Raw genomic sequence first — 24,141 nt, 5'->3', positions numbered from 1 at the left:
GAATTGTAAGACCGGAAGTAGAAAGTTGCACATGTTTTGAAACAAGATAAGGCGGCATTTTTTCATTCAACAATTTGTTGCATTCCGCTGAAGGTTAAAATCTGTTGATAACGAGGTAAAATAAGTTTAAATTGATGCTATAGGGCATCTACCATCTTTTAGTGTTGCCTACAGGGATGGAGGTTAAGAATTGGTACGTGAGCAATGTTCACATACATACATTTGTACTACTGTACTTGTAGTTGTACCATTTAAAGCATCATTTCTGTCTCTACTGGAAGGAAAGTTAACAAAGTCTCTTAAAAGCTTATGTTGCTTGCATAATGTTCATGTAATGTTGTAAGACTAGAATCAGAGTTATATTGGTATGAAGTCCTTCTGAATTTCTTCCAAAAACATAACAAATGCATGTATTACAATATTAATTGTACACTCCTTGAGACGTTTAGGTTTCCTGCACGAACGCTATATGCACGATAGACAAAAGATGAAAAAATTATAATATTAACAAATAATGACGAAAGGTAAAATAGAAAATTGAATTAATTAAAATATATATATATTAATACTAGTAAATAATATAAAAATAACAGTTGAATCAAGAAAATAATCAAAGTACAAAATGAAACGAATGTTTCTATGGTGCGTTTAAACGAATGCTAATATAGTGCATTTTAACGAACACGAACAATGTGTAAACGCATGATAAATGATGCAATAACACTAAATTGGGAAACCTAAACATCTTAAGGAGTGTATATACTGAAATTGAATATATACACAAATTTGAAATAAAAAAAAAAAAACATTTAGTTTGATGCGTGTCTCATCATAAGCTCCAGACATTAACATCTACATAATACGACTGTCCATCACAACACTGATGACTATTCGTCAGCACAGCACTTACCATTTTAAGGGCCCTAGTCACTTCGGCACTTGGTCTAAACGGCTCCAGATATAGTCATTTTGGCACTTGATTAAATCAGCACCTGTTTTTCATTGGTCGAACATGTATATGATTGATTAAAAGTACCAAATCTGTGTTGTAACAATTTTGTTAATATATTTCAAAATGACTGATAATTAAAGAAATTGGGAAATCATATTTTTATCTTCTTTGAAATGACTTGGCCCATAAAACCAAATTTAGCAGGAATAATGAAAGGCATCTGAGCTGCTGGTATTATTATCTTAAGAAGGGATAGCAACTATTGTATAACCTGTGAAAGTAACGAGTACCTGTTCTGTTAATTAGTCATTTCTGTTGTGTATTGGATACAGGTAATGCTGGTGAATGGGGCTTTGTTAATTAAGTGCCAATAAGCAATAAATACAGAGGTGTTTACTTACACGGATTTTCTGTATTTTATACGAATTTTGACTGCAAATTACGATCTACAGATTGTTAATATTTCCTTCATTTGTTAAAAATTATAGAAAGTTCAGGATTTTATAAATCATTTCCGTAGAAAACTGAAAAATACAGTTTGTCATCAAGTAATATAAACAGATCTGTAAATACATGTACCTTGCATTGGATGCCAGGTATGAGGTATACCAGGTATTTATCAGACTATATTATTTGTTTTTATTTTTAACAAAATAAAATATATGGATTTAATATCTTTAATTTAAGGTAAATTCAATATGGTAGTATATATGATTTGTTCCAATGGAAATTCTCAAATTTACGAGAACGAATTATCTTTCATTACTGTGATCAGGTTGGTCAGTGGTTTCTGTCTTGGCGGCGATCAATCAGTCAATAGTCATCAGTTTGTCAAAAAGTTGCACAGATAAGTTCAGGGACTGTAAGGGCAAGTTTTACGACACAGACAGGCAAATAGTCATTGAGAAGCAATTCCAGTACACTCAGGGACATTTGTTTCTCTAACACCTCAAGTCAGAATTTCAAATCCGTGTTAGTCAGTGAAACTCCGGGTCAGTTGGATTTTTTCTTGGTGGAATATGAGTGTTACACCCACCCAGCTGGGACATCATGTATTTGGCATCAATTAAAGACTTAAAGTTCTAAATCTTTTAACAAAACCTATCATTAAAATAAAGATACTTGTACATGTATATATACATGTAGGTTGTATTTGAATGTCTTAGAGTAATCTGGAAGCATTTTTAGCAGTTGAAAACTGAACAAGGTCACCATCACATTCTCGTTTAGACAACATATTATGCAGTGTAACTTATTACCGACATTGTTCACAGTCCGGACTAAGGGCTTCTTTGAAATTCTTACGTATACATTATCTAGAAGGCTTGGGATGTGTAAGTAGATATTCTTGAAAAAACATTCAATTATTAAAAGTATTGGAAACAAAAAGCATCACCAGACTGTTTTTACAAGTCTGTTACACAAATCTCATTAAGTTCAAAGTGTTTTATGTGTAATTATTGTAGTAATTATCAATTTAAAAGGGCAGAATTAAAAAATCAGAAAATAACCTTATTGCTTGATAAAAATAGGATATAATATTTCTACATGATATATCCCACTCCTTGGACGTAGCTGTAAATAAAAAATAACACATCAACAAATGGTATACTTGTACAAAATAAAAAAAAATAGAGTGTACCAAATGTTGAATGATATGACTAAATTTTTATCCTAATTGGAGTGCTCCGAGTTTAAACAGGATATACACATGAGAAACAAACAGAATATACATCATATCTTATAATAAATTCCCCATTATGCCTCATTGAATTTTACAACTATTATAATATGCTAACAGCCAGTGATGGCTAGAATGGAATCTGGGTGATAAACACTGACTATATCAGTGCTTGGGTCGGACATAAGTGAACCATTCCATTCTGAGTGTAGTGTATACTACTGTCAATCATTCAGTCAGCAGGCTGATTTCATTTTGTCCAAAATATTTAGTTACTTACATGTATACATACTCATTTTTGTAGCTTAAAGAGATTAACGCATAAAAAATGCTCGATTTTGAAATTGTGTAACATACATGTATTGCTGCTGAAAATTAAGAATATGTTGGAAGAATGATTATTTTTGCTAGGTAAAACTTTCGCACATGTACGTGTATAACACTGATAAAGAGAAGAAAATGTTTAGTACTTTCAAAAGTATAATTTTGCTTGTAGCAAACATTTTCTAAAATTTTTTAAGCATTTGCTTCTTTGCTTGTTCTTAACTCTTACTCTCCAAATCAAGAAATATTTTTAATTTCATGGATTGGCACTATATATTTTGTAGATGAGTTGTGAAGATTTTCCAGAACTGGTCAAAGTATTAAAGGATGTTTGTAAGTAGAAAGTATTCATCAGAATCAGACAGTGGATGAAACATGGTCATAACAAATCAATTACCCTCAGCCACAAAGTGGTTCAAATTAGTGATGGTCTGAGGTCTCAGGTTCTCTCAATTTCTAACCAAGGACCTTTAGTGATGGTCTGAGGTCTCAGGTTCTCTCAGTTTCTAACCAAGGACCTTTAGTGATGGTCTGAGGTCTCAGGTTCTCTCAATTTCTAACCAAGGACCTTTAGTGATGGTCTGAGGTCTCAGGTTCTCTCAGTTTCTAACCAAGGACCTTTAGTGATGGTCTGAGGTCTGAGGTTCTCTCAGTTTCTAACCAAGGACCTTTGGTGACGGTCTGATGTCTCAGGTTCTCTCAGTTTCTAACCAAGGACCTTTTGCATCTCATTTTCATAGGTTCTTGAATTTCAACCCATTGAATTAACACTTTATTGAGGACTTTGTTTTCCTCATGGAAGGTCTAGGTTCCACATTTGAAAGGTAATTTTAACCCCCTGACTGTGGTTGTATAATTTTACTAGTGTGTACAGTCATTGTACAGGCTTACAAATAGAAATGCTTATGAAAATAATAAAACCTATATATTTACTATTTAGGAACAGGTGCAAATGTAACTATGTATATTAATATGCTTCATAATTTAGAAGAAGAAACAATAAACATGAATAAAGATGTCATTATTATTCTTTTCTTTTTTTTCAGTGAAAGAACTCCAAAAAATTACAGTCATTTTAGGCAATTCTGCGATTTTACCTAGTAAACCTGAGGTAAGATATATGTTTCATATACAAGTGATGTAAAGATATAGCAATCTGTGCTCCTGAAAATTTGAATTTGACAATGTACAAGAGTAATTAAGGGAATCAGCAATATACCTTAATCTTCCACATCTGGTGTTCATATTTCACAATTGATGTGCTGCGCTAGAACAAGTACTAACTACTCTAATATCCTTGAAAGAGTAACAATGGAAACCAAGGTTATAGTGGTAATCAAAAGAATGTAATCCAGGGACAAAAACCACACAAGGAAAACAGACATACACAACAAAGAACATAAAGTAACTAAAATCATATATACTAAGTAATAAAAGCAAATAAGCAACTCGGACTCCACTAAAAACTGGGATCATGGACCTGGTGCACTGGTAAGGTAAGCGTCCTCTGTTTTTCTAGAAACACCTGCCGAGTTGCTCATAAAAAGTCAAGTCCGGGGTAGACAAATGAGGAAAGGAAAACTATTACCTGTTGAATAAATCAGTTTTCATTGTGCAGATGGATACACCGTAACATTCCACGAGTTGATGATGACGACCATAAAACTTCTGAAGTGATAACTTCAATCTTGTAGCAACAGAAGCCTATTTTTAGAGTTCTAGCGCGATACAAATAGTCTGCGTAGTTGCAGCAAGCTCTGGCATAATGTATGAGTTGTGACATGAAAACTCCATACGCATGTGCTGAAGGGATGTTGCCACAGATGAAAGGAAAGTTGACAATTTTGAATGAAAAGTCATCACGTTTGTCGTAAAGTTTGGTCAGTAGTTTTCCTTTACCATCGATTTCTAAGTGTAGGTCAAGATATGGGGCTGACTTCACAGTGTCTGTAGTATCTTTTATCTAGAAAATGAAGTGAAATCCAAGAGCAGATCTCAAAATTCATATTTTGAAAATGTTGTATAATCTCTTGGCTAAATTAAACTTGCCTTTTGAAGTTTTTTGATTATTTGGAAATTCCAGAGGTATTCAAATTGTAGATGATCTAAGGGTTTGGACATTTATCATGTGACAAAAAAATACCATCATTCATCATACTGAAATAAGACAGTATAAGTTAATTATTTAAGCCTGACTTCAACAAAAATTTATTATGAAAAATTCTGGAAATTAGAGGAACAGTCAAGAAATGATCGATTGCATTCCACCAATTAAAACTTTTTAGTTGGAGGAAGGGGTTTCTGTAGGGTTGGTTGGACAGTGGTAAACAAACTTATTTTTAGATCACCTAACCTAAAGTTCCTGGTGAGCTATTGTCATCACTTAGAATCCGCCATCATTGTTGTTCATGATAACATTTTTAGCTCACCTGGCTAAAGGCATCGTTGTCATCATCGTTAACAATTTTTCAAAACTCTTCTTCTCTGACACGACTTGACCAATTGAAACCAAATCTGGTATGAATGTTCTTGGGGTATCATGCATCAAACTGATGTGGGGATTTTTGATCCTTTGAAAAACATGGCCGATGTTACTAAAAATGGAACATAGGGGTCAGACAGTAGTTTTTTACATATACCTCCAAAACCGTTAGGTTTAGCCAAATTCTGGCGTAGGGTGGAAGTGTTCAGCATGATGAGATCTATCTGTGGTATTAGTTTCATTTTAATATGTTACACCATGTTGAAGTTATCGCCCTTGTTAGACGTTTTTTTTTTGCTTTTTTAAATGTGTTGGGCATGGTGAGATCTATCTGTGGTCAAAATTTCATTTTAATCTGTTAAGCCATGTAACGATCCTTATGGTAAATTCTACCAAAGTCTTCTTGAGTCAAAATTGTTAGACAATTTCTTATTGAATTTATTGCCATTGGGAGACAAAATTTAACCAGGTGAGCAATTCGAGCTCCAGGGGGCCTCTTGCTAATTTTCACTTTATTGATACGGGTACTATGAAGCAACTTTCAAGAAGCACATGAAAATGAATTATGAACCATAGGCAAAACATGATAGTTTTTTATATATCTTCAGGAACGTGTTGGAAGTGGGGATGGTCCAGCAACTCCAGTTCCAGCTCCTGGAACTCCAGTCCCTGCAGCCAAGAAGAAATCAAAGAAGCATGATATTCACCTTAGGTATGTATTAACAGGTTTGCTTACCATGTACTTTTAAATAGTGCTAGTCATAAGCCTAACAAAATCAAGCTGCTTCTTAACTACAGATAAATACATCTATAAACATGTCGTAGATTTAGAACACTATTTGTTTTACTGCCCTATTAAGTCATGTTTATAATATTGGAGGGTAAATAAAGTATGAATATCAGGATCTGGAAATGTGGGAAGTTAAACAAAATTATTATCATTTTTTGGGGGGACTCAAACTTGTATGGTTGTTTCATAAACAAGTTGCCATACATGTTTATGTCCTGACTCCTAAACTATTCTATAAATATTACTTTTCAGCTCATCTGACCTAAAAGGCCATGTGAGCTTTTATCATCACGTGGCGTCTGTTGTTGTCGTCATCTGTCTTTAGCTTTACTTACAAAATGAAATATGGTCCCTTGCCAAAAAATATGGCTGCTGTTCCTAAAAATACAACATAATAACACTCTAAGACATATCAGGCCCTTTGGCTTGAAGAGGTCTCTCTTCCCTGACAATTTCAATATAAATTTCAATAAATATTTCAATATATTTCATTTTACAAATTTTAGGGTTATTGTTCTCTTTTTTTGGGCATTTTTTTACCTGTTATTTAGAAAATGAAAGCAGTTTGATGATTAAATTGTCACTTGCTAAATTTTTAATATATAATTAAATAATTTAAACAGCTAAAATAGATTCGAAATAGGTGATTGGGTTTTGAAATTTGTTCTCTCCCATTTTTTCATGGTCTTTAATGAAGCAGTAACAGTTTGGTGTTGTTATTGTCCAGCTGGCTTTTATTGTTTGTGGTGCCACTATCTGCATCTAGGCCTACTTCTGAGATTTTCAGTTTGTTTACCTTATTAAAAAATGCCAATAATAAAAAAACACTCGTTAAAATTTCCTGTCATGATACAGCTTCAACTTGGAGTAATATAAACATATAATTAGTCTATTTCAATTACAGTGACAGAGCGAAGGCCTTATATGTTAAAGCAATGCAGGAAAAGCATGATCCTGAACAGGTATGTTGTTAATTACTTTGTACCACTAAAATTTACACACATGTATTGTTAATTATGAAATTGTCATGGCAGTTGTACTTTTGTCTTTTCCGTGGTAGCAAAGTCATAATAGTAATCAAGGGAACCAAATTCTTGTGGGAATCAAAATAATGCAATCCAGGGACAGACCAGACAGAGAAAACATACACTCACACTTCACAACACTTCAAAATATGGCTCAGCATGTTCGTGTAGTAATAATTATGATCAGTTGTTCAACATTCTTGTACAGAACTATGTGAAATCTGTGAAATTGTTTGAAAAAAAGCCTAATAAAATTTTTCCAGTTTGTCAAAAAACAAATGGCTGAAAAATTATCCCAAATGAGAGAAAACTATTCCCAACTAGTAGTCAGATATGGTGTTTCAGTTCAGAATTATACTTTTTACTTTTGTACCATTCATCTAAATTTCCCATTTTTTTTAGGATGGGGTGGTATTAAAAAAAAACAAAAAAAACAAACAGTATCACTGGACTGAAATATATGGTTATAGACATCACATTACACTCAATCAAATCAAACTTGCTTCGAAAATTATTATTTAAACACAAATCAGTGCTTCTTAATGGTAGGCGTCATAGATGTCCAATTTAACAGACATGAGTAAAAATATCATGAAAACATTAGATTAAATTCACTTTGAACAAATGTTGAACAAGTAATACATTCCTGAATACAAAAATACTGATCATATAATTGTATTGCTAAATTTGATATGCTGTACACATGTTTCAAGGACAAAGCTGTTCAGAGGCTCTAAAATAAATTCCTAAAAATTAACCATTTTTATTCATTTTGGCTAAAATGTTTTGAAAAACTTGAAATTCAAACAGAATTCCTAAAAAAAAAGGCCTTATTATTCTGTGAATTCGTAAATTTTCTTGTTACTTCACTGCTGCTTAGGAGTTTTTAAAAATTATCCTTGCAGTTTTTGTTTCAATGATTGACTTGCTTTGTAATTAAGAGAATGCATCCTAATTGTCTATAAATGTTTGCTTCACTGCAGGAAAGTAGGTGTTCTTTCGTCAAAAATTCACGGAAGACATTTATAGAAGATAAATTTTTGCCCTAAATTAGCCCTTATTTTTTGCCAAAATGTGCTGTACAGCCTGCAAGTAGTAACCTTTCATCAGCAGCATTAGATTCAAATGAAATGAAGATCTAAATTTAATAAATATGATAAATAAAATCTGATATATTTTGGTTACAATTTACTGTGCTTAACTTCTAGCAAATTTTAGGTAATGTCTGGACTTAATAGACCTGTTTAGACAGGTGTTTTTTTTACACAGGTTAAAAAACAAAACTGACATATAACAGCTTCTTAGGAGATGGCTTGTTGAAACAAGCCTGTGTTTGTATATTTTTCTATGATATCAAACTGATTTTTGTCATTTAGGACTCAAAGGCAGAATCTGAGCAGAGGTTTAAAACCAAATGGTATGGTCTAAATCAAGAGAAACAAGCCAAGTGGAAGCTGAAAGCAGCAAGGATCTCTTCTGCTGAGGTAATAATGACCATAATGTGCTTGTTTTTTAAACTGCTTCACTAACAGTGAGAGCAAACACAGCATTTTTAATGTCCACAAGTCAACATAATCTTCTGAAAGCGAAAGAAAAAGATCCATGAACTAACAAAACTTCGTAGGAAGTAAGCAATTTCTAAAGATAAAGTCAAACTTCAAATTCCTGATAACTCGAACACTTTTCAGTGGTCCCTTGGAGTTTGAGCTGCCTAGATTTGACTAGAAAATACAGATATATAGTGGTAGGGGTGTCCATCTTCCCTTCATTCTTTCATTCCGTCCATTTCAAACATGGGTACCTCTCTCTTATCAGTTTCTCCTCCTTAACCACTGAATAAAATTAAACGGAATTTTCACAAAGTCCCATTGTGCACCTCATATTTTAGATTTTGCTGTGTCAATTTGGGGGTTTCATATAGCAAAACATGGACTATGTCATTTATGAATATGGGGACATGAGGAGTTGTATTTTTAACTTGCTTAGTGTTTAGGTATTCATCATGTTAATTGGACATATTTATTTGCTGACAAATATATGATAGTGGTGCATTTGGACTTGTTTAAAGCGATGTTTTTTTCCACCTTTTGTAGCGGAATTCCACTAATTGAAATCCAGATATTATTGTTACGATTCTTTCTTTATTGTTTATTTATTTCTGATTTTACTGATTACCATTTTGTTTGATGACCTCGTAAAATTATTCCTGTATTTAGAACACATTGAAACACTTATATTGATTGCCAGATTGAAAATATTTACAGGACTTAGTTCAAAGGTGGGGAAGCTCAATCTCACTTATCAGAGAAAGCATTTCGTTTGGGCCACACTTAAAAATATATATGTTTCCCTCTCCCAACCCTATACCACAGAATATTAGGTAGGTAGGTAGGCTCCCAAGTTTTTTTTCCCAAAGTACATGGTATCAGATCCATATGTGAAAATAAAGTACAAGAAAAAAAAAAGAATAATAAAAAGAGGAAAATGCAATGAAAACTCAAGGGTAGGGATCACTTTCAGTGGGTAAGTTATGTAGAAGGGAAACAAATGTTTTTTTAATTTTAGCCTTAGACCCTTATTTTGTTTCCTGGTTTTGTGGTTTGGATGTTTGAATTCATTTCATTTTCTGCTTCTATTTTAGGAAATTGCACATATGAGACCAAAGAAAAAGTAAGTTTAATTTGGTGACAATAATTCAGAAAAATTGGGACAAACTTTGCTCTTAAAACTCAATTCTGTTTCAATAAGTTAAAAATACAGAAATGGTACAGTCACTTCTTTTGGTAAAAAAATCACATGGTATTTGTGTATCTACAACATTTATGTCTTGAAAGTCAAAGGATCGCGATAAAGCAATTCATCAAGAGTCAGCTGAGATAAAAAAAACAGATATTCTTAAAAATCATACTTCAGAAGATGATCAGAAAATATTAACTGGTATTACTAATCAGTGTTCATTTCAGTAAATTGCATTGACACCCTTGACGGTAAAATGGGGGGGTCATTTTAAGAAAATGGAGGCCCAATAGGAGCCCCCTTGGCAGTAAGAAGGGGCCATTTTCAGATGACAGGTGGGATTCAAACCAAAAATGAGTTGTTGTTTATTTGCTGATACAAATTGTCATTATTTTGATGTTGCTACTCCATTTTGAATATTTCTGTTCTTATTGGGATCAGGTATACATGTACCCATGGATATTCAGTTTTTCCGTAATACTTGAAATTCTCCAGGTTCGCTGGCCATGCCCATTTGTTTTATTCAGTTCACTGTGCACCCTCAGGGCCCATGTGTCACAATTGTGTGCGGCATATGTAAAAAATCCACGCCGATGGCACAAGACTGTGGTCTAAAATGAACACTGTTTATACTATGTATAAGTCTATTGAAGTCTTAAGGTATTTGTTCACTCTTTTCAGATTAATAAGATTCATTTGTTTTCAGGACAGGTTACCAATATTTTACACATGTAACTGGAAAAAAGTTAGTTGCAGATGGTGTTGCCCACAAGAATATTTTTGCTGATGTTGGTAGACTGTGGAGCAACTTGGGAGATACCAAAAAAAAGGAATACCAGAAGCTTAGTGAAGAGGTTGTCCTTTAATATATAACTGAGCTTTTTTTTGTATGAAGACTTAAGCAGTACCCAGAGATCACTAAAAATGTTTTAACTAGTTAGTGGTAAATTGTAACTGTATTAATTTGCTGGTTGCTTATTTTCACAGATACTGTCAACTGAATATATTCATGATATTTGCAAGTATCAATTTTTGTAATTAAAAAAGTTACCAGTTCAAAATTGATTACACTAGTATACTTTTTTTCACACTTAATTGTATATCCATTGCAAAAATAGAACTTTGATATTAGGATCCCTTGAAAATTTATAACAGTATTAGAGTCACTTTGTCCCTCTATCCTTCTGTCCATCCAAATTGTGCAATTATCTTCCAGTGGATGGATTGATTTCAAATTTGGTATATGGCTTATGTGTTAATATTTTAATTTGATGAGAATCCTGCCATTTGATTGGTTTGTTGACAAATATCAACATTGTTTCAGTTGTATAAACTAACTTGCTATTTAGGCAACGCCCACCTTTTACGTAACTACTTTTTGTTTGTCAACATCCGAAACAACGTTTTCAGTCACATTGTAACGTTGAAACGTTTTTGTGACAATAAATTATTAACTAACTTTATGTCTGCCGGTTTATGTCAAATTCCTGCTTTAACAACTGTGTTCAATTTTGGAAAATAACATTTTCCAGTGATGAAATGACAGTGTCTTGCCGCTTAGTTTAAAATGGCGGCCAATTTGTTTACTAGAATTACTACACGGCGGGAAAATTAAAGTTGCTGTTTACTCAGTGTTAATGAAAGTGATGGATATATCATTTTTTTTATTTTTTAATTAAAATGTAATGAATGTATTCAATTTCTGATTAGTTAATACGCTATAACATAATTCGGGTCCGTTTACGCTGAAACATAATTCGTTTCGCAGATTATTCAGCATAAACAGACCCAAATTAGGTTATAGCGTATAAACTAATCAGAAACTGAATACATTCATTAAAGAAATTCTAGTATCTGTTGCATATTTTCTTCTGTATGAATTGGTGTATATATGCAACTTCATGTTAAGTATTCGTAGTGATTATTTCAAGTCAATAGGCCATTAGCCTTTCATGCTTTGGGGTGTTGGTTTCTGGTTAAGCTCAATTCAATTGGTGTTATGCCCACTAATTGTTCCATTCAGTCACAACATGTAGGATCCAACAAAAATCCAGTCTACTTTCTGTACTGAAGACCTATTCAGAATCTCTAGGACTTTAACATTTAAATAATGCTTTCATATCCAAGAAAGCTGAAATCTGAATGGCTGAAGAGAGAGGTAATATGAGCAGAAAATGAAAGGAAGTGTTGTGACTGAGTGGGTAATACAACTTTTATGCAATGGTTATACAGGGATGATTTTTTTTCTGCTTTTTAGTAGAATTCTGCTAATTGAAATCCAGATTTTACCATTACGATTCTTTTTTTAACTGTTTATTTATTTCCGATTTTACCAATTTCAACTTTGTTTGATGACCTCGTTAAATCACCGCTGTTTAAATCACAACTGCTTGACGAATTATGTGTTATATCAAGCATCGCTATGAAGCTAACACTAGATGTCCAGTCAAATGGAATGGGTATCAGGCAGGCCAGCAGAAATGTGTCGGGGAAGTGAATGCAAAATGAAAGGAGCCTTTAAAATGAAAAATTTAAAATGAAAACAAGCAATTCAAAAGCAAGAAAAAATAAAAATAATTATTTGCATTTTCCAGATCTGATACACTGAGTTATTTAAAAAAAAAAAAAATCAAAAAAAAATCATATACCTATCTAGCTCCTTTCAGCCATTGTCCTTTTTTCAGTGCTTTAACAAATATAAGAAAAGTGTATAAGTGTTGAGCTTGGATGTAGGCTATGCCTTACTTATATTTTTTTCCTGGTTATTGCAGCATTTCCGTACTGAAGTTGAGGAGTTTGACAACATTCTATCTGAACTGCCTGATGAACTTCAGGAATGTGTAGGAGCTGAGGAAAAGAAACTTCTAGATGAGAAAAAAGAGGTATTGTATCTTAAAGAAGTCAAGCTGATGTTTTAGAAAATATCTGCAAAAATACTGCAAAACTTGAAAAAAAAATTTAGTGTATGGACCCACAAAAAATGATGTAGTCTAAGTGGGTTTACAAAACTTAAAAGCCTAAAATTAAGAAACTTATGTTTGTTGGTAATTCTCTACCCTCCAATCTGATATACAATCTAGTATTTATTGAAATTAGATAAAGTTATTTTCATTTTTTTTTTAATCAATTAATGTGTGAATTTCAATGTAAGTGATGAAATGTATAACATCAAAGGTTCTTCTTTGTCTAAACTTCCCACATTTTTTTGCTTTTATAAATTTGGCAGTTTTTCATTGCTTGTATGGTTTGTGAAATAAGGGCTGATGCTCTTTATGAAATTTGATAAAAGGGGTAGATTAACCAACACTAGTTTCAGGCCTACTATTTTGTCAAAAATGCAACTTCTTGAAATGTTGTGTATTACTAAAGCAATATCCTGAATCCTATTATACAAGCAGTTTTGTCTTAATAAAGTCCCAATGGGGTCAACAAATGCTGTTTCTATACATTTTTAAAAAGAAGTTTTTACAAAAATGAATTGATTCAAAGTAGTATTATTAATAAATAGAATACATTGCAAGGTTTGAACAACAAAATATTTTATCATTAGTTGTATTCATACAGTAGGCCATTTATATGCCTCTGCCACAAAGTGGTCTGGGCATATTTTAACTTGGTCCCTCATTCTGCCATGATCAATTTTTCATGATTTTTCACCTTGAAATATTGAACTGATTTTTAATGCAGGTGTATATTGATGATTTAATTTGAGTTCTGTTACAGTTTCTTGATTGTAATTAGATCGTACTCCTTTAACTTAGAAAAATACTGTTTTGACCAGTTTTACAGACTTTTTTTCTGCATCCTTGAGGCAAAAAAAAATTATGTTTCCTGCTACTCTTCCTATCCATTTTTGTGTCTTCCCTAAAGATTTCATTGTCATTTTTACACAGTTTGTGCCCTTTGTACTATATGTGGGAACATTTGTCATGACGACACATCTAGTGTTTTATATAAATCAAATAATTTGAAAAAATGGGCTCTATAATTCTACATAAAACTGTGTCATGAAATAAGCTATTGCATTATGATTTGGCTCAGTTTTTATCTTCAGTTTTAGAGTAACTTATTCATGAACTGCAATTTAACTTTGTTTTTTAATGAAGGCACATATTTAACAAGTGAATTTTGCAATTTTCAAACTTATATTAAGTATTTAGTTTTTGGGGCTAATTCTATACCTGTTTGGATAAAAATATGGTTTAATCATTTGTACAGTGTAAGAAAACAACAAATTTTACTGCATGCTAGCCAGGCATGATACAAACATTACTTTTTTTCAGATTTTAATCAAAAATAGGACATCTTTAAATCTGGTTTTTACAATCATGTGTCTTTTTTTACTGTATATTTACTTCTATTTCATCAGTTTCTGTTTTCTTTTATTGGCTTTGGAAGGTCATGTCTGATAATAATATCAGTGTGGGAAACCATTTTTTCCCAACTTGTCATTCTGGCTAGTGGAATATTGATTGATCTTACTAGCCTAATTTTGGGTTTTTTTTTCTGTACTATCATCTGTTTTCTCTTGGATGTGACTATCTTCTGTCGTTCTTTTTCTTTCTTCAACTATTTTTTCATTTGTTTTTAAATTCCTCAAAACCTTTCCATTTACGGATATTCCCTCCCATTTAAGTTTTTCTTGTACTTTACAGCAACAAAATAAGTACTCTGTTTCTGAACTCATATTTTAAAAATAAAATTATATTTCTACAGATTCATCATTATGAAACAAGAAAATGTTTATCATTTTCATCTTGTTCATTTTTACTTAATATCTTAAATTACCAAGATAAATTCGTTTGAATACAAATACGAAATCGGGACCGTCGCATAGGTTTGGTACATCCCCTTTACCAAAATTATAGTGGCAGATCATAAACAATGCTTTACAAGTCAATAACATTGTGCATATCATGCAAAAATTTACTTGACAAATTCAAACTAAACTTCTTAAATTGTAGGGAACACATTTTTAATGTATGGTTTTAAGGGATGTTTTACTAAATAACCTGTTGGCTGGTTAACTTTCCTTGGAACTTGCCAATCAAATGATGGTCGCCAAATTGACAAGTGTAAGCTAATGAGAAGTCACCAAATTACACATTTACTCGTATTTTGCTGGTGAGTGGTGGTTTCCCCCACACTGCTTCAGGTTTAACATGTTCTAAGTAGAAATTTTTTTCAGGATAGTATTATTGACAATGATTTTTTTTCATTTCAGAAAACTTATTCCAAGAAGAAAAAACAGCTGGACATTGTAACTGCCTTGTGAGTTTATATTGTCTTACAGAAGTCACATTGCTCTAGAATTTTGTATAAAAAGTTGAAATCTGAAAAGTGACTTTCCAGTAGTAGACAACAGCCTAGAAAACTCCAAAGTTTATCTTTCTTTGTTTAAGTATGTCTTGTTGTGGGTACCAGAAAAACACAGAATTGGTAGTGCCCTTTGGTCCATTAAGATTAATTGATAGATTTTCACCATCACCCGCCGCTCAAACATATCCCTGCCCTGATTTTTAATTTTTTTGTAAATTTAAGATTTCCATACTTTTTACCTGTCCTCGTCTGATGAGGTATGGGTTTTAGAGTGTTTACTACACTTCTGTGTAACAAAAATGTGTTTACTATACTTTTTATTGTTGCCAGTTGAAATACAAAATAAGCAGGATGGTATGTGACCATAAAACATGGTTTAATATCAGTATGTATGGAAGAAGATCTCCCTATCTTTCTTATTAATGTTTAATGGTTTAAAATGACAATACTGTCTACATTTTGTAATTCTAGACAAGTCACAGGACAAAAAAGAAAATGAGACAAAAAATAATATCCTCCCACCTCTGGTTGAACATCTAGCTATTAAATTCAGTTGGCCTGGTGATAGTAACAAAAAGTGAAAGCTGCACTAATTAAAGTAGATGCTCATGTCTATACATGTTGAAGAGATTAGTAGTTATACAATGTTCTCAAGTACATGTACATAGTCTGAGATTTCTTTAAGTGTTGAATTTATTTTGATGAAATATTGTTTGAATGACTAAGCATCATATGTTGACTTGTATAAAGCATGAAATGTATTACAGTGTTATGTCACTGAAATTCTTTAAATTCATTTTTGAAATATATGTAACTGGTCTTTTTCCACTGTAGAATATATATATAATTGTGTAGTCTGTGTGTTTTTGTTGTGTAACTTGTCTACAAGGTTTTCCATAAGAAGCAACTGTATGCAACATTATTCAGTTTTAACCTGTTCATAGCTGTTTTATGTGGGTTCCAGCAGAAATTATGGAAAACCCAGTGTCTGTGCTTTTCTGCTGTAAAATATATGTAACTGGGTAGTCTGTGTGCTTTTCCTTTTTAAAATATATTTTTCCCCTTTAAACTGGGTAGTCTGTAAAGGAATGTTAGTAGTATATTAAGTAGCAGGAAAATTTTGCAAGATTTCACCCATTTTTGATAATAGAGTGGCTGTCTAAAGATGAGCAAGTAGAAAAGAGTAATCAAGGGAACCAAGGTTATAGCGGTAATCAAAAGAATGTAATCCAGGGACAAAGACCAGAGCAAGTGTAATACACTGTATTTGTCTCTGTCATGATTTCATCTTTAAAAAATGAAGAATTACAACAAAAGGATGAGCAAGTAGCCTTCCAATTTTGTAGGTTTGATTGCTGTTTGTTTTTCCACTGTAATAATTAATTTCTTGTATTTATTTTTTCAGAAATATGTCAGGTGTATCAGAGAAATCTGTCAGGTCTAGTAAATCAGAGGTAAGATAAGAATAGTCAGAATCTGATATCTATGCATGTTGAAAGGAAGGGCTGATTATTCCTTAAAGTACTTTGTTACTTGGCAGATGCTCCAAAGAGCTTTGTTTGACCTCTGTCTCAACCTGTTAGCTACACTCTAGCCTTTTGACAGATTTTGATGTCTGCCACCTTTGGTAATTAAAATAAAACACTGAGGTATTTTTCATCAAATGCATGTTTTCATTGAAGGAAGCCCCTTTTTATACTTCGACACATAAAGTGGTGAAGTGTTATGAGATACCATCTAAAAAATTGTGTCTGTCAATATTAATTGGCAAGGGGACATGAAGAAATTGATTGGTGTTTAAATGTCTTTACAGGGTAAATCAATAGTTGTTGAAAGTGATCCTGAGTCTTCTGACTCTGGTGAGCTGTCAGAGGTCTTTGATGATATGTCAACAAGTGCCCCAATATACAAGACCACATCAGCCAGTACCCCAATACACAAGATTATTTCCAGAAGTGCCCCAATACATGAGACCATGACAGTTAGCACTCCAATACACAATATTAAACCACCCAATAAACTGTTTAAGGTGATTATTTTAGCATGAATGGTTAAGGATGTTAGTTAAGTAACTCAGTTTGGTTCCACAAAACGGAGACATTACTTAGTCATATTTTTTCCATTTAAAAACATTTTTATACAGGATTTTTGCATTACGTCTCCTATTTATCTATTGTATTCAACATATTGGATTACAGATTTCTATCAGCTATGTAAAATATTATTTTCTATGAAATACTATGTAGTAAAATTGTAAATTTGATAAGAATGATACATCAATACATGATTTTTTCCTGTTAAGCAATGAAATTTCACTCTTCAAATCTGGATTTCACTGTCACATCTTTTGTCCAAATACCTAGTTTTAATTTTACCAATGGCTGTGTTAGCAGAATAACACTTCAACTTAAGAAAATTTAATGTAAAAGATTAGTTTTGTGGTGCCATGATCAAGGTTGAATTTTTTAATTATCTCCAATTAAGATTTTCTTCCTCATTTTCATGCCACTAGATTTGAGTGGAGGGTGGATTTGATATATAAACTTACTATTTGTGATGCTTTAAATAATATTAGGCTCACTCCACATAGTGGCTAAGAACTTCTAAAAAAAAATTATAAAATTCTTACTTACATTTACATTTATATCAAATGTGCTTTTGGATTGTCTATTTAGAGGATACACTGCAGTGTAAATTTGAAAATTATATTGTGCATTTGTAATTGTGATTTCCATTTCAATGGGCAAATAAATTCTGTTTTTTTTTAATATCAAAGGAGAAATGAAGTGAAAAGTCCATTTTATGTTCAGTTTTGCCCTCTCCTTGGATGATGTAAAATTCAGTTTAACAAATAACTAAACAAATTGTTTATCCAAAGCCTTATTTGGTCTCTCATAAAAAAAAAATAATAATTTTTCACAATTTGCCTCCTTCCTTATTAATGCCTTTATATTCTAGCATGTGTTGTTATCCATAGTCTACTTACTTGCCAAGTTTTGCACCTTCAAACTGTCTTCCTTACACTTATACTGACAGTTGCATGTTGAATATCTACCCTTCTAACCCTTGTTAATTGTTTTATAGCGTGCATGAATTATGTATATCATTTTTCTGTTAGTTTTTAAATTTCAAGTAGAATTTACTCTCCACAGTTTCATAAATATTAATTTCCGTTTGTTTTCTGTCTGAGTTGTTCTCCTGTTTAAGAAAACATATTCTGATTGCTTAGACACTTCATATATACCTTTGGAATAAGCATTCAGGTTTCATAAATGTTATCGATCTTGGTTCAGATAAATCTTAGAGCTTCCAAAAAGTGAACGAAACATATTTTCATCTAATTCAAATTTGATTTGTCTTAGAGCCCATCTACTGCTGAAATTTCAATTTTAATGTTGATACTGATAAAAGTGCCAAAACTGACAACTTAATTTTTTATTTCTCATTGTTTTAAAAAGGAGTTGGCATTCATGTGTATGGTATCTCAATGTTTGTTTGTCTCCATGGGTCTAGTTATACTAAAAGAATGGTTTAATCAATTTTAATGCTACACAGTCAAAAGTGCCACTCATGAGAAACTTTTGAAGCACAGCATATGATGATCTTATGATTAATGCATGATTTACATTTATTTTTATTTTTTCCTGATTCCCGGTTTTTCATTTCAGAGTTATGGAACTTAAAATGTTATGAATATGTGAAAGCTTTAAGACAGCTATTTATTATGATTCTAAATTGCAAACATAGGATATTAATTGGCTGCAGCATTAAATTGAATTATTTGTGTTTTTAGACCTGATTTTATTATGCTTTTAGGCAGGAACTATGTTTTTCCAACCCAGATTTTACCATTTAGAATCTTTTACTGCATTATTTCTGATTTGCCAATTATTGATTTCTGAAAATAGGATCTGATTTTGCAGAAAAAGGTCAATTTATCAATGTAGCTGAACATGACATTGACTATATAATTTAATTTTATACTGAAATCAGAATTTTTTTTATTATAAAATCAAAATTCATCTTGAAGTTAATTAATGAAATAAAGGAAAGCTTTGTATAGACTTATTCTTATTTCAATCCTTTGGATATTGATAATCAATACTGTAGAAAACCAAGTGACAGTTTGACCTTATTTATTCTTATAATGATAAGCTATTCATTGTGAAAGGTTCTGACTCTTTTAACAGCAAATTTCTCTTGCAGTCTAAGTCAAAAGTAGGACAGAAAGTGAAAAAACAAAAACGACCTGCAGAGAATATATCTGAAGAGGAACCTGAATCTAAGAAGAAAAAAAAGACTTCCCCCAAAAAGTCTCAGAGAAAAACTTCATCAAGTTCTGAATCAGATTTAGAGAGTGACAATAATAGAACAGTAAAGAAAAAGATCTTGTCTCCAAGTAAGGCCAACAGGATAGAGAATACAGACTCTGAATCTGAGGCAGGGTATAAAAATCAGAAAATATCCAAACCAGTGACACCTTCAGGTAGTAGAAGTAAGCAGAAGTCAGCAGTTAATGACTCTGTCACCAAGTTTGTTAAAGAGGATGATGGTGACTCTTCGGACTCTGACAGTGATAGTATAGTTCAACCCAAAATAGGTGGGAAAGGGACTAAAGCAGGAAAATCGCCAGTCAAATCATCATCCAAAGGAAAGGTGGCTAAAACCTCTGATTCTAAATCTAAACAGAGTAAAGGGAAAAGTTCAGGTAGCCCTAGTAAGACCAAAGTCAGTCAGAAAAAAGGAAACTCCTCGTCATCTTCTGATTCTGACTCAGATGAAGAAAGGCCTTCAAAAAAAACAGCCAAAACACCATCTAAATCATTAGTGAGTTTAAAGACATGATTTATTCTACTTTTTTAAGGGAACTCCATCATGTCAAATCAGTATTTACTGTGACAATATTTTTTTTAACTCTATAAATAATTTCGATATTGCAAACTTCTGCATTGTTAGTTGACCTTGTAAAATCTTCCCTGTATTTGACAGTGTTAGGTATGAAATGAAAAGTTTGTATGTTATGTAACCAAGATAAGTAACAAGTTTCTTAGTTGTTCACTGACATTTTGAAGTTAAATAGCAGTTCAGGGTTTGATTTTAATGATTGTTCAATTGCCCAGGTTAAGTAAATGTGTTTTTTTTTGACAAGTGAAAATAGCACCTTGAGTGTCTGATTGGGCAAGTAAAAAGTGTGATGTATTGAATTTAACATGTTTAAGAAGAACAAACTTTTAATTGCTTTGTTTATCAGTTGTTGACATCATAGCAGAACTGTCATTGCATGTCATTTCCTTTCTTTGCAAATGACATTGTAAATATATTCTTAACTACCAAAGTAACCAACTGATTATTTTTATCGACCAATGATAAGCATAAGTTATTTTTGTTGTTCAACTTAGGAAATGTGTACTGCATTTAAGTTCAAAACATTGAAATAAAATTTCCTCAAAATTAGTTGTTATTTTGTGTACATTAAAGGCTCATTTACAAATAAAATTTCAATTATTGGCCCCAAAATGTTAGGTTAACAGATTTTAAAAAAATATTGTCAAATCCTGAACAGTTATATGTGGAGTAGGTGTCAGTTGTAAATTTGAATTTAGAAAAGTAAGTTTTGTCAGATGTTCATAAGAATGTAATGTTGAAATCATCCTCCAATTAGATGTAAAATTTGACATAGTCATTATTATGATAGAGAGTCTATATCAGTGTTGTGAGTTTGATCGCTGTGATATTTCCTTTCAGAATACCTCAAATAATCCTTATGTCAAACAGTTAATGCAATCAGACTCGGACAGTGATGAGCCAACAAAGGTATGATGTAAACTAATAGCGAGCTTACTTATTAAGAGAAGTGAATATGTTCAGGGAAACATGGATGTACGTACGTGTATCTCCACTGCTGCTGTAGCAAAGAACCTAACCTGCCTTGGAAAGAATATAACTCGGATTGTATTATTCAAATCAAAGCATAGTTTTTCTAAGATAGGAAAGGCAATCATTTTCTTTTTTGGAATTTGCTGCTCTCAGTTGCATCTGAATTTTGTTTACGTCACATGATATGTGTAAAATATTCCCACCATCCAAAGCAGCTGTAATATTTCGGCAATCTGTACAAATTTTGAAAGCGAATGGGAAAAGGGGGGATTGGGCTGGGATTTCGGAAAAATTTGTTCTATGCATTGACAAAAAAATCCTCCATTATTGAACAAGGCAGATGTTCAAATAAAAATATTGATTTCCTTTGATGCTGAAATCTAAATGCAAAATTGCACTTGCGAAACAAAAACTCTTATCCTACCCCACCCCTTTTTAATGTCTTTTACTATTTTTTTACGAGTCTCGCACAGATGGTATGCGTAAAGTAAAGCTCACAGTGCTCGCTGATGTAGGCAATGCCTACTCCATATCAATGCAGTATGCGTTCAGGGTTTTGTAGGAAAATGCCACTCTTTATGCCTAAGCTTTTGCTTTCTAGATTAATAAGTTTTACTTGTGATTGTACGTATGACAGTAAATATCCCATGAGGCCAAATAAAAAAGTGTCTTGTTTCATGAGTTGAAATGGTCATAAGATAGTTACAGTAGGTACAAGAAACAGGGTAGGTAGGGCAGCAGGAAACTGACATATTGTTTTTGTTTTACTTCATGGAAAAAGCCTTTTATAAATGATAGAAGGCACCTTCTAATAAGAGGACATAATATTGCAATCTCAAGCTGCTGTAGTCCTTTTCACAAAAAATTATAAGTGTAATATTAGTCGTAAGTTCATCCTCCCAAATCAGGGTTTTGAGTCCACCTTTGCTCCCTCAAAACCATCTAGTGAGCTACCTAAATTTAACCTGGATCCAACATCCAATCTAATCACTCGTAATAGAAATTCTTCGATATAACTTACAAAAGCGTTTGACAAATACATAATCTCTTTTTTTTTTTTTTTTTCGGTAAAGACTTTTAAACATAATTTACAGTTATCATTTTTGTCTATTATCTCGAGTTATTGTTTACCTTTCCACTGACGTTATATGTTAAATCGATTTTCATTGTTGCTTCATACCTGGAGAAGTAACCAATCGGAATTGGCTAGACGATACCCACTAAATATGAATGAGCGATGTCAGGGGTTTGAGGGAGCAATGCTGAACTCCAACCCTGACTTCGGAGGATGTCATAAGTTAAGATGTCTTAAGTATTGTGATGTCATAACTTGCAACTTATTTTACTCTGACTTATGATTTTTTTGTTTGAAGACAACTTTTATTTTATTTTTCTGTTGTTTTATTTGTTACACATCTTTGACTTGATAAGTGGTCCATGCTCCCAGTTTTCAGTGTAGTCCAGGTTGTTAATTTAGTTTCGTTTTTAAATTTTTGTTATTTGGGTTATTGGTTATTTTATGTTCTTCATTGTTTTGTTTATTTTTCTTGTCTAGTTTTTTTTTACTGTCTGAATCCTGGTTCCCTTGATTTCACTTGTACACAATACATTCTCTTATTTCAAGCTTTGCAGGACATTTTTTGTTTGAAGAAGTAGAAATTAAATTTGCTTGTTGAATATAATAATTTTCGTCTAAGATTCTCAGCTCTGTTGTGGTAAAATGATTGAAAATTTTGTACACCTTTTTTGATGTGACAAGTTATATGTGGTCTTCTATTTCAGGTATTCTTGTACTTCAACTTCCTGTACAGCTTTATGTTAGTACATAGACTTGGTTTTTATTTAGGGAATATACTTCAGTTGGGGTATGGCTATTGGGCAAGGCCAACATACCTTGTTATAGATAAGTGGTATATTTTTATTATTTTCAGAAGAAACTAGCTTCTCCTAAGAAGAGTAAGTTCACTGCCTTGAACAAGAAGACCAATTCAACCAGTTCAGGAAGTTCTTCAGACTCTGACTAAACTATTTTCTTGGTTAACTTTATCAAAGGATTTGGTAAAAGTATTAAGTGATTTAAAATTATTTCCAAAATAAGTTTTTTCCCTAATGAAAATTTGCCAGTTTGTTAGAAAAAAAATGGCTGAAAAAATATCCAAAATTAGAGAAAACTATTCGATTTTAATTACATACTTAATTTTTTGTACCATTAATCAAAATTTTGTAATTTAAAAAAAAAATGATGCATATTTTCCCAATTAAAAGAGGGTAGAGTGGTTTCAAAATAAAACAAAAAACAAAAAAAAAACGAATTACTGGTATCACAATTTTCAATTATTATCCATAATCTATTAGTGGTACAGCTAGAATAAGAATGCCTAAGTATCTACCCAGTGTATTCATTGATCAAGTACATGTAGTTAAATCATTTTCTAGTCAACTTTCAATGATAATTATATGGAAAATCTTTTGTTCTAAAACATGAAATTTGAAGGGGGGGCAAATAGTTTTGTACAAGACCTTCATATTTGAACATGAGAAGTTTTTATTTTTATTCTTTTAAATTGTTTCGAAGTTTCAATTATATATATTTGAATAAATTTGTGCAGTTAATTATTACAAGGTAATAATTTTTCTACAATTTATTAATACTTGAGCTAATTTTTTATTGTTATTGGTGTATTCTGATTAATCCAAACCCATTTTATTCAGGTTTTTTTTTTTTTTTGTTCTGGTTCAAATACATTTAACCTGGCACGAAACGTCTGGTTTAATTATGTATATTTTTGTTTATCAGAGTTATTTCATGATAGAATTATTTTATCAAAGTGACAGGGGAGATAAGTCACAAACATGTCAGTTATTTCCATTTCATTCAAGACTGGAAATTATTTTTTCTGGCCTTTAACTATTGAGGGTTGTGCAAATAAAAAGCTACAGTGTATGTGAGATAAA

At 32.2% G+C, this 24,141-nt stretch overlaps 1 protein-coding gene across 3 annotated transcripts; it reads left to right on the top strand.

Moving 5' to 3' along the window:
- LOC148599007 (uncharacterized) lies at positions 1-23,494 on the top strand. 3 transcript variants are annotated; one of them, XM_088560842.1, is made up of 15 exons: positions 1-115; positions 3,242-3,290; positions 4,004-4,068; positions 6,048-6,151; positions 7,134-7,191; positions 8,631-8,738; positions 9,896-9,924; positions 10,697-10,844; positions 12,762-12,872; positions 15,215-15,261; positions 16,715-16,763; positions 17,123-17,338; positions 19,516-20,136; positions 21,055-21,123; positions 23,118-23,494. In XM_088560842.1, the coding sequence occupies exons 2-15, from the start codon at positions 3,242-3,244 to the stop codon at positions 23,208-23,210; spliced, it is 1,767 nt and encodes a 588-aa protein (XP_088416968.1). In that variant the 5' UTR covers positions 1-115; the 3' UTR covers positions 23,211-23,494. The 3 variants fall into 3 exon arrangements, with proteins under 3 accessions (XP_088416968.1, XP_088416970.1, XP_088416969.1); XM_088560843.1 differs by having other exon boundaries at positions 113-193; XM_088560844.1 differs by lacking the exon at positions 17,123-17,338.
- Positions 23,495-24,141: the final 647 nt, after the last annotated feature.

This window comes from Perna viridis, chromosome 14 (assembly GCF_037379345.1).
Source record: "Perna viridis isolate PV_CMFRI_1.1 ecotype Kerala chromosome 14, ASM3737934v1, whole genome shotgun sequence".
Lineage (NCBI taxonomy): Eukaryota > Metazoa > Mollusca > Bivalvia > Mytilida > Mytilidae > Perna > Perna viridis.
This window is presented reverse-complemented; position numbering and strand designations above follow the sequence as displayed.

Coding starts and splice junctions, on each gene's coding strand:
- LOC148599007 (XM_088560842.1), top strand. CDS start 3,242: ATGAGTTGTGAAGATTTTCCAGAACTGGTCAAAGTATTAAAGGATGTT. Junction 3,291..4,003: donor CAAAGTATTAAAGGATGTTT/GTAAGTAGAAAG, acceptor CTTTTTTTTCAG/TGAAAGAACTCCAAAAAATT. Junction 20,137..21,054: donor AAACACCATCTAAATCATTA/GTGAGTTTAAAG, acceptor ATTTCCTTTCAG/AATACCTCAAATAATCCTTA.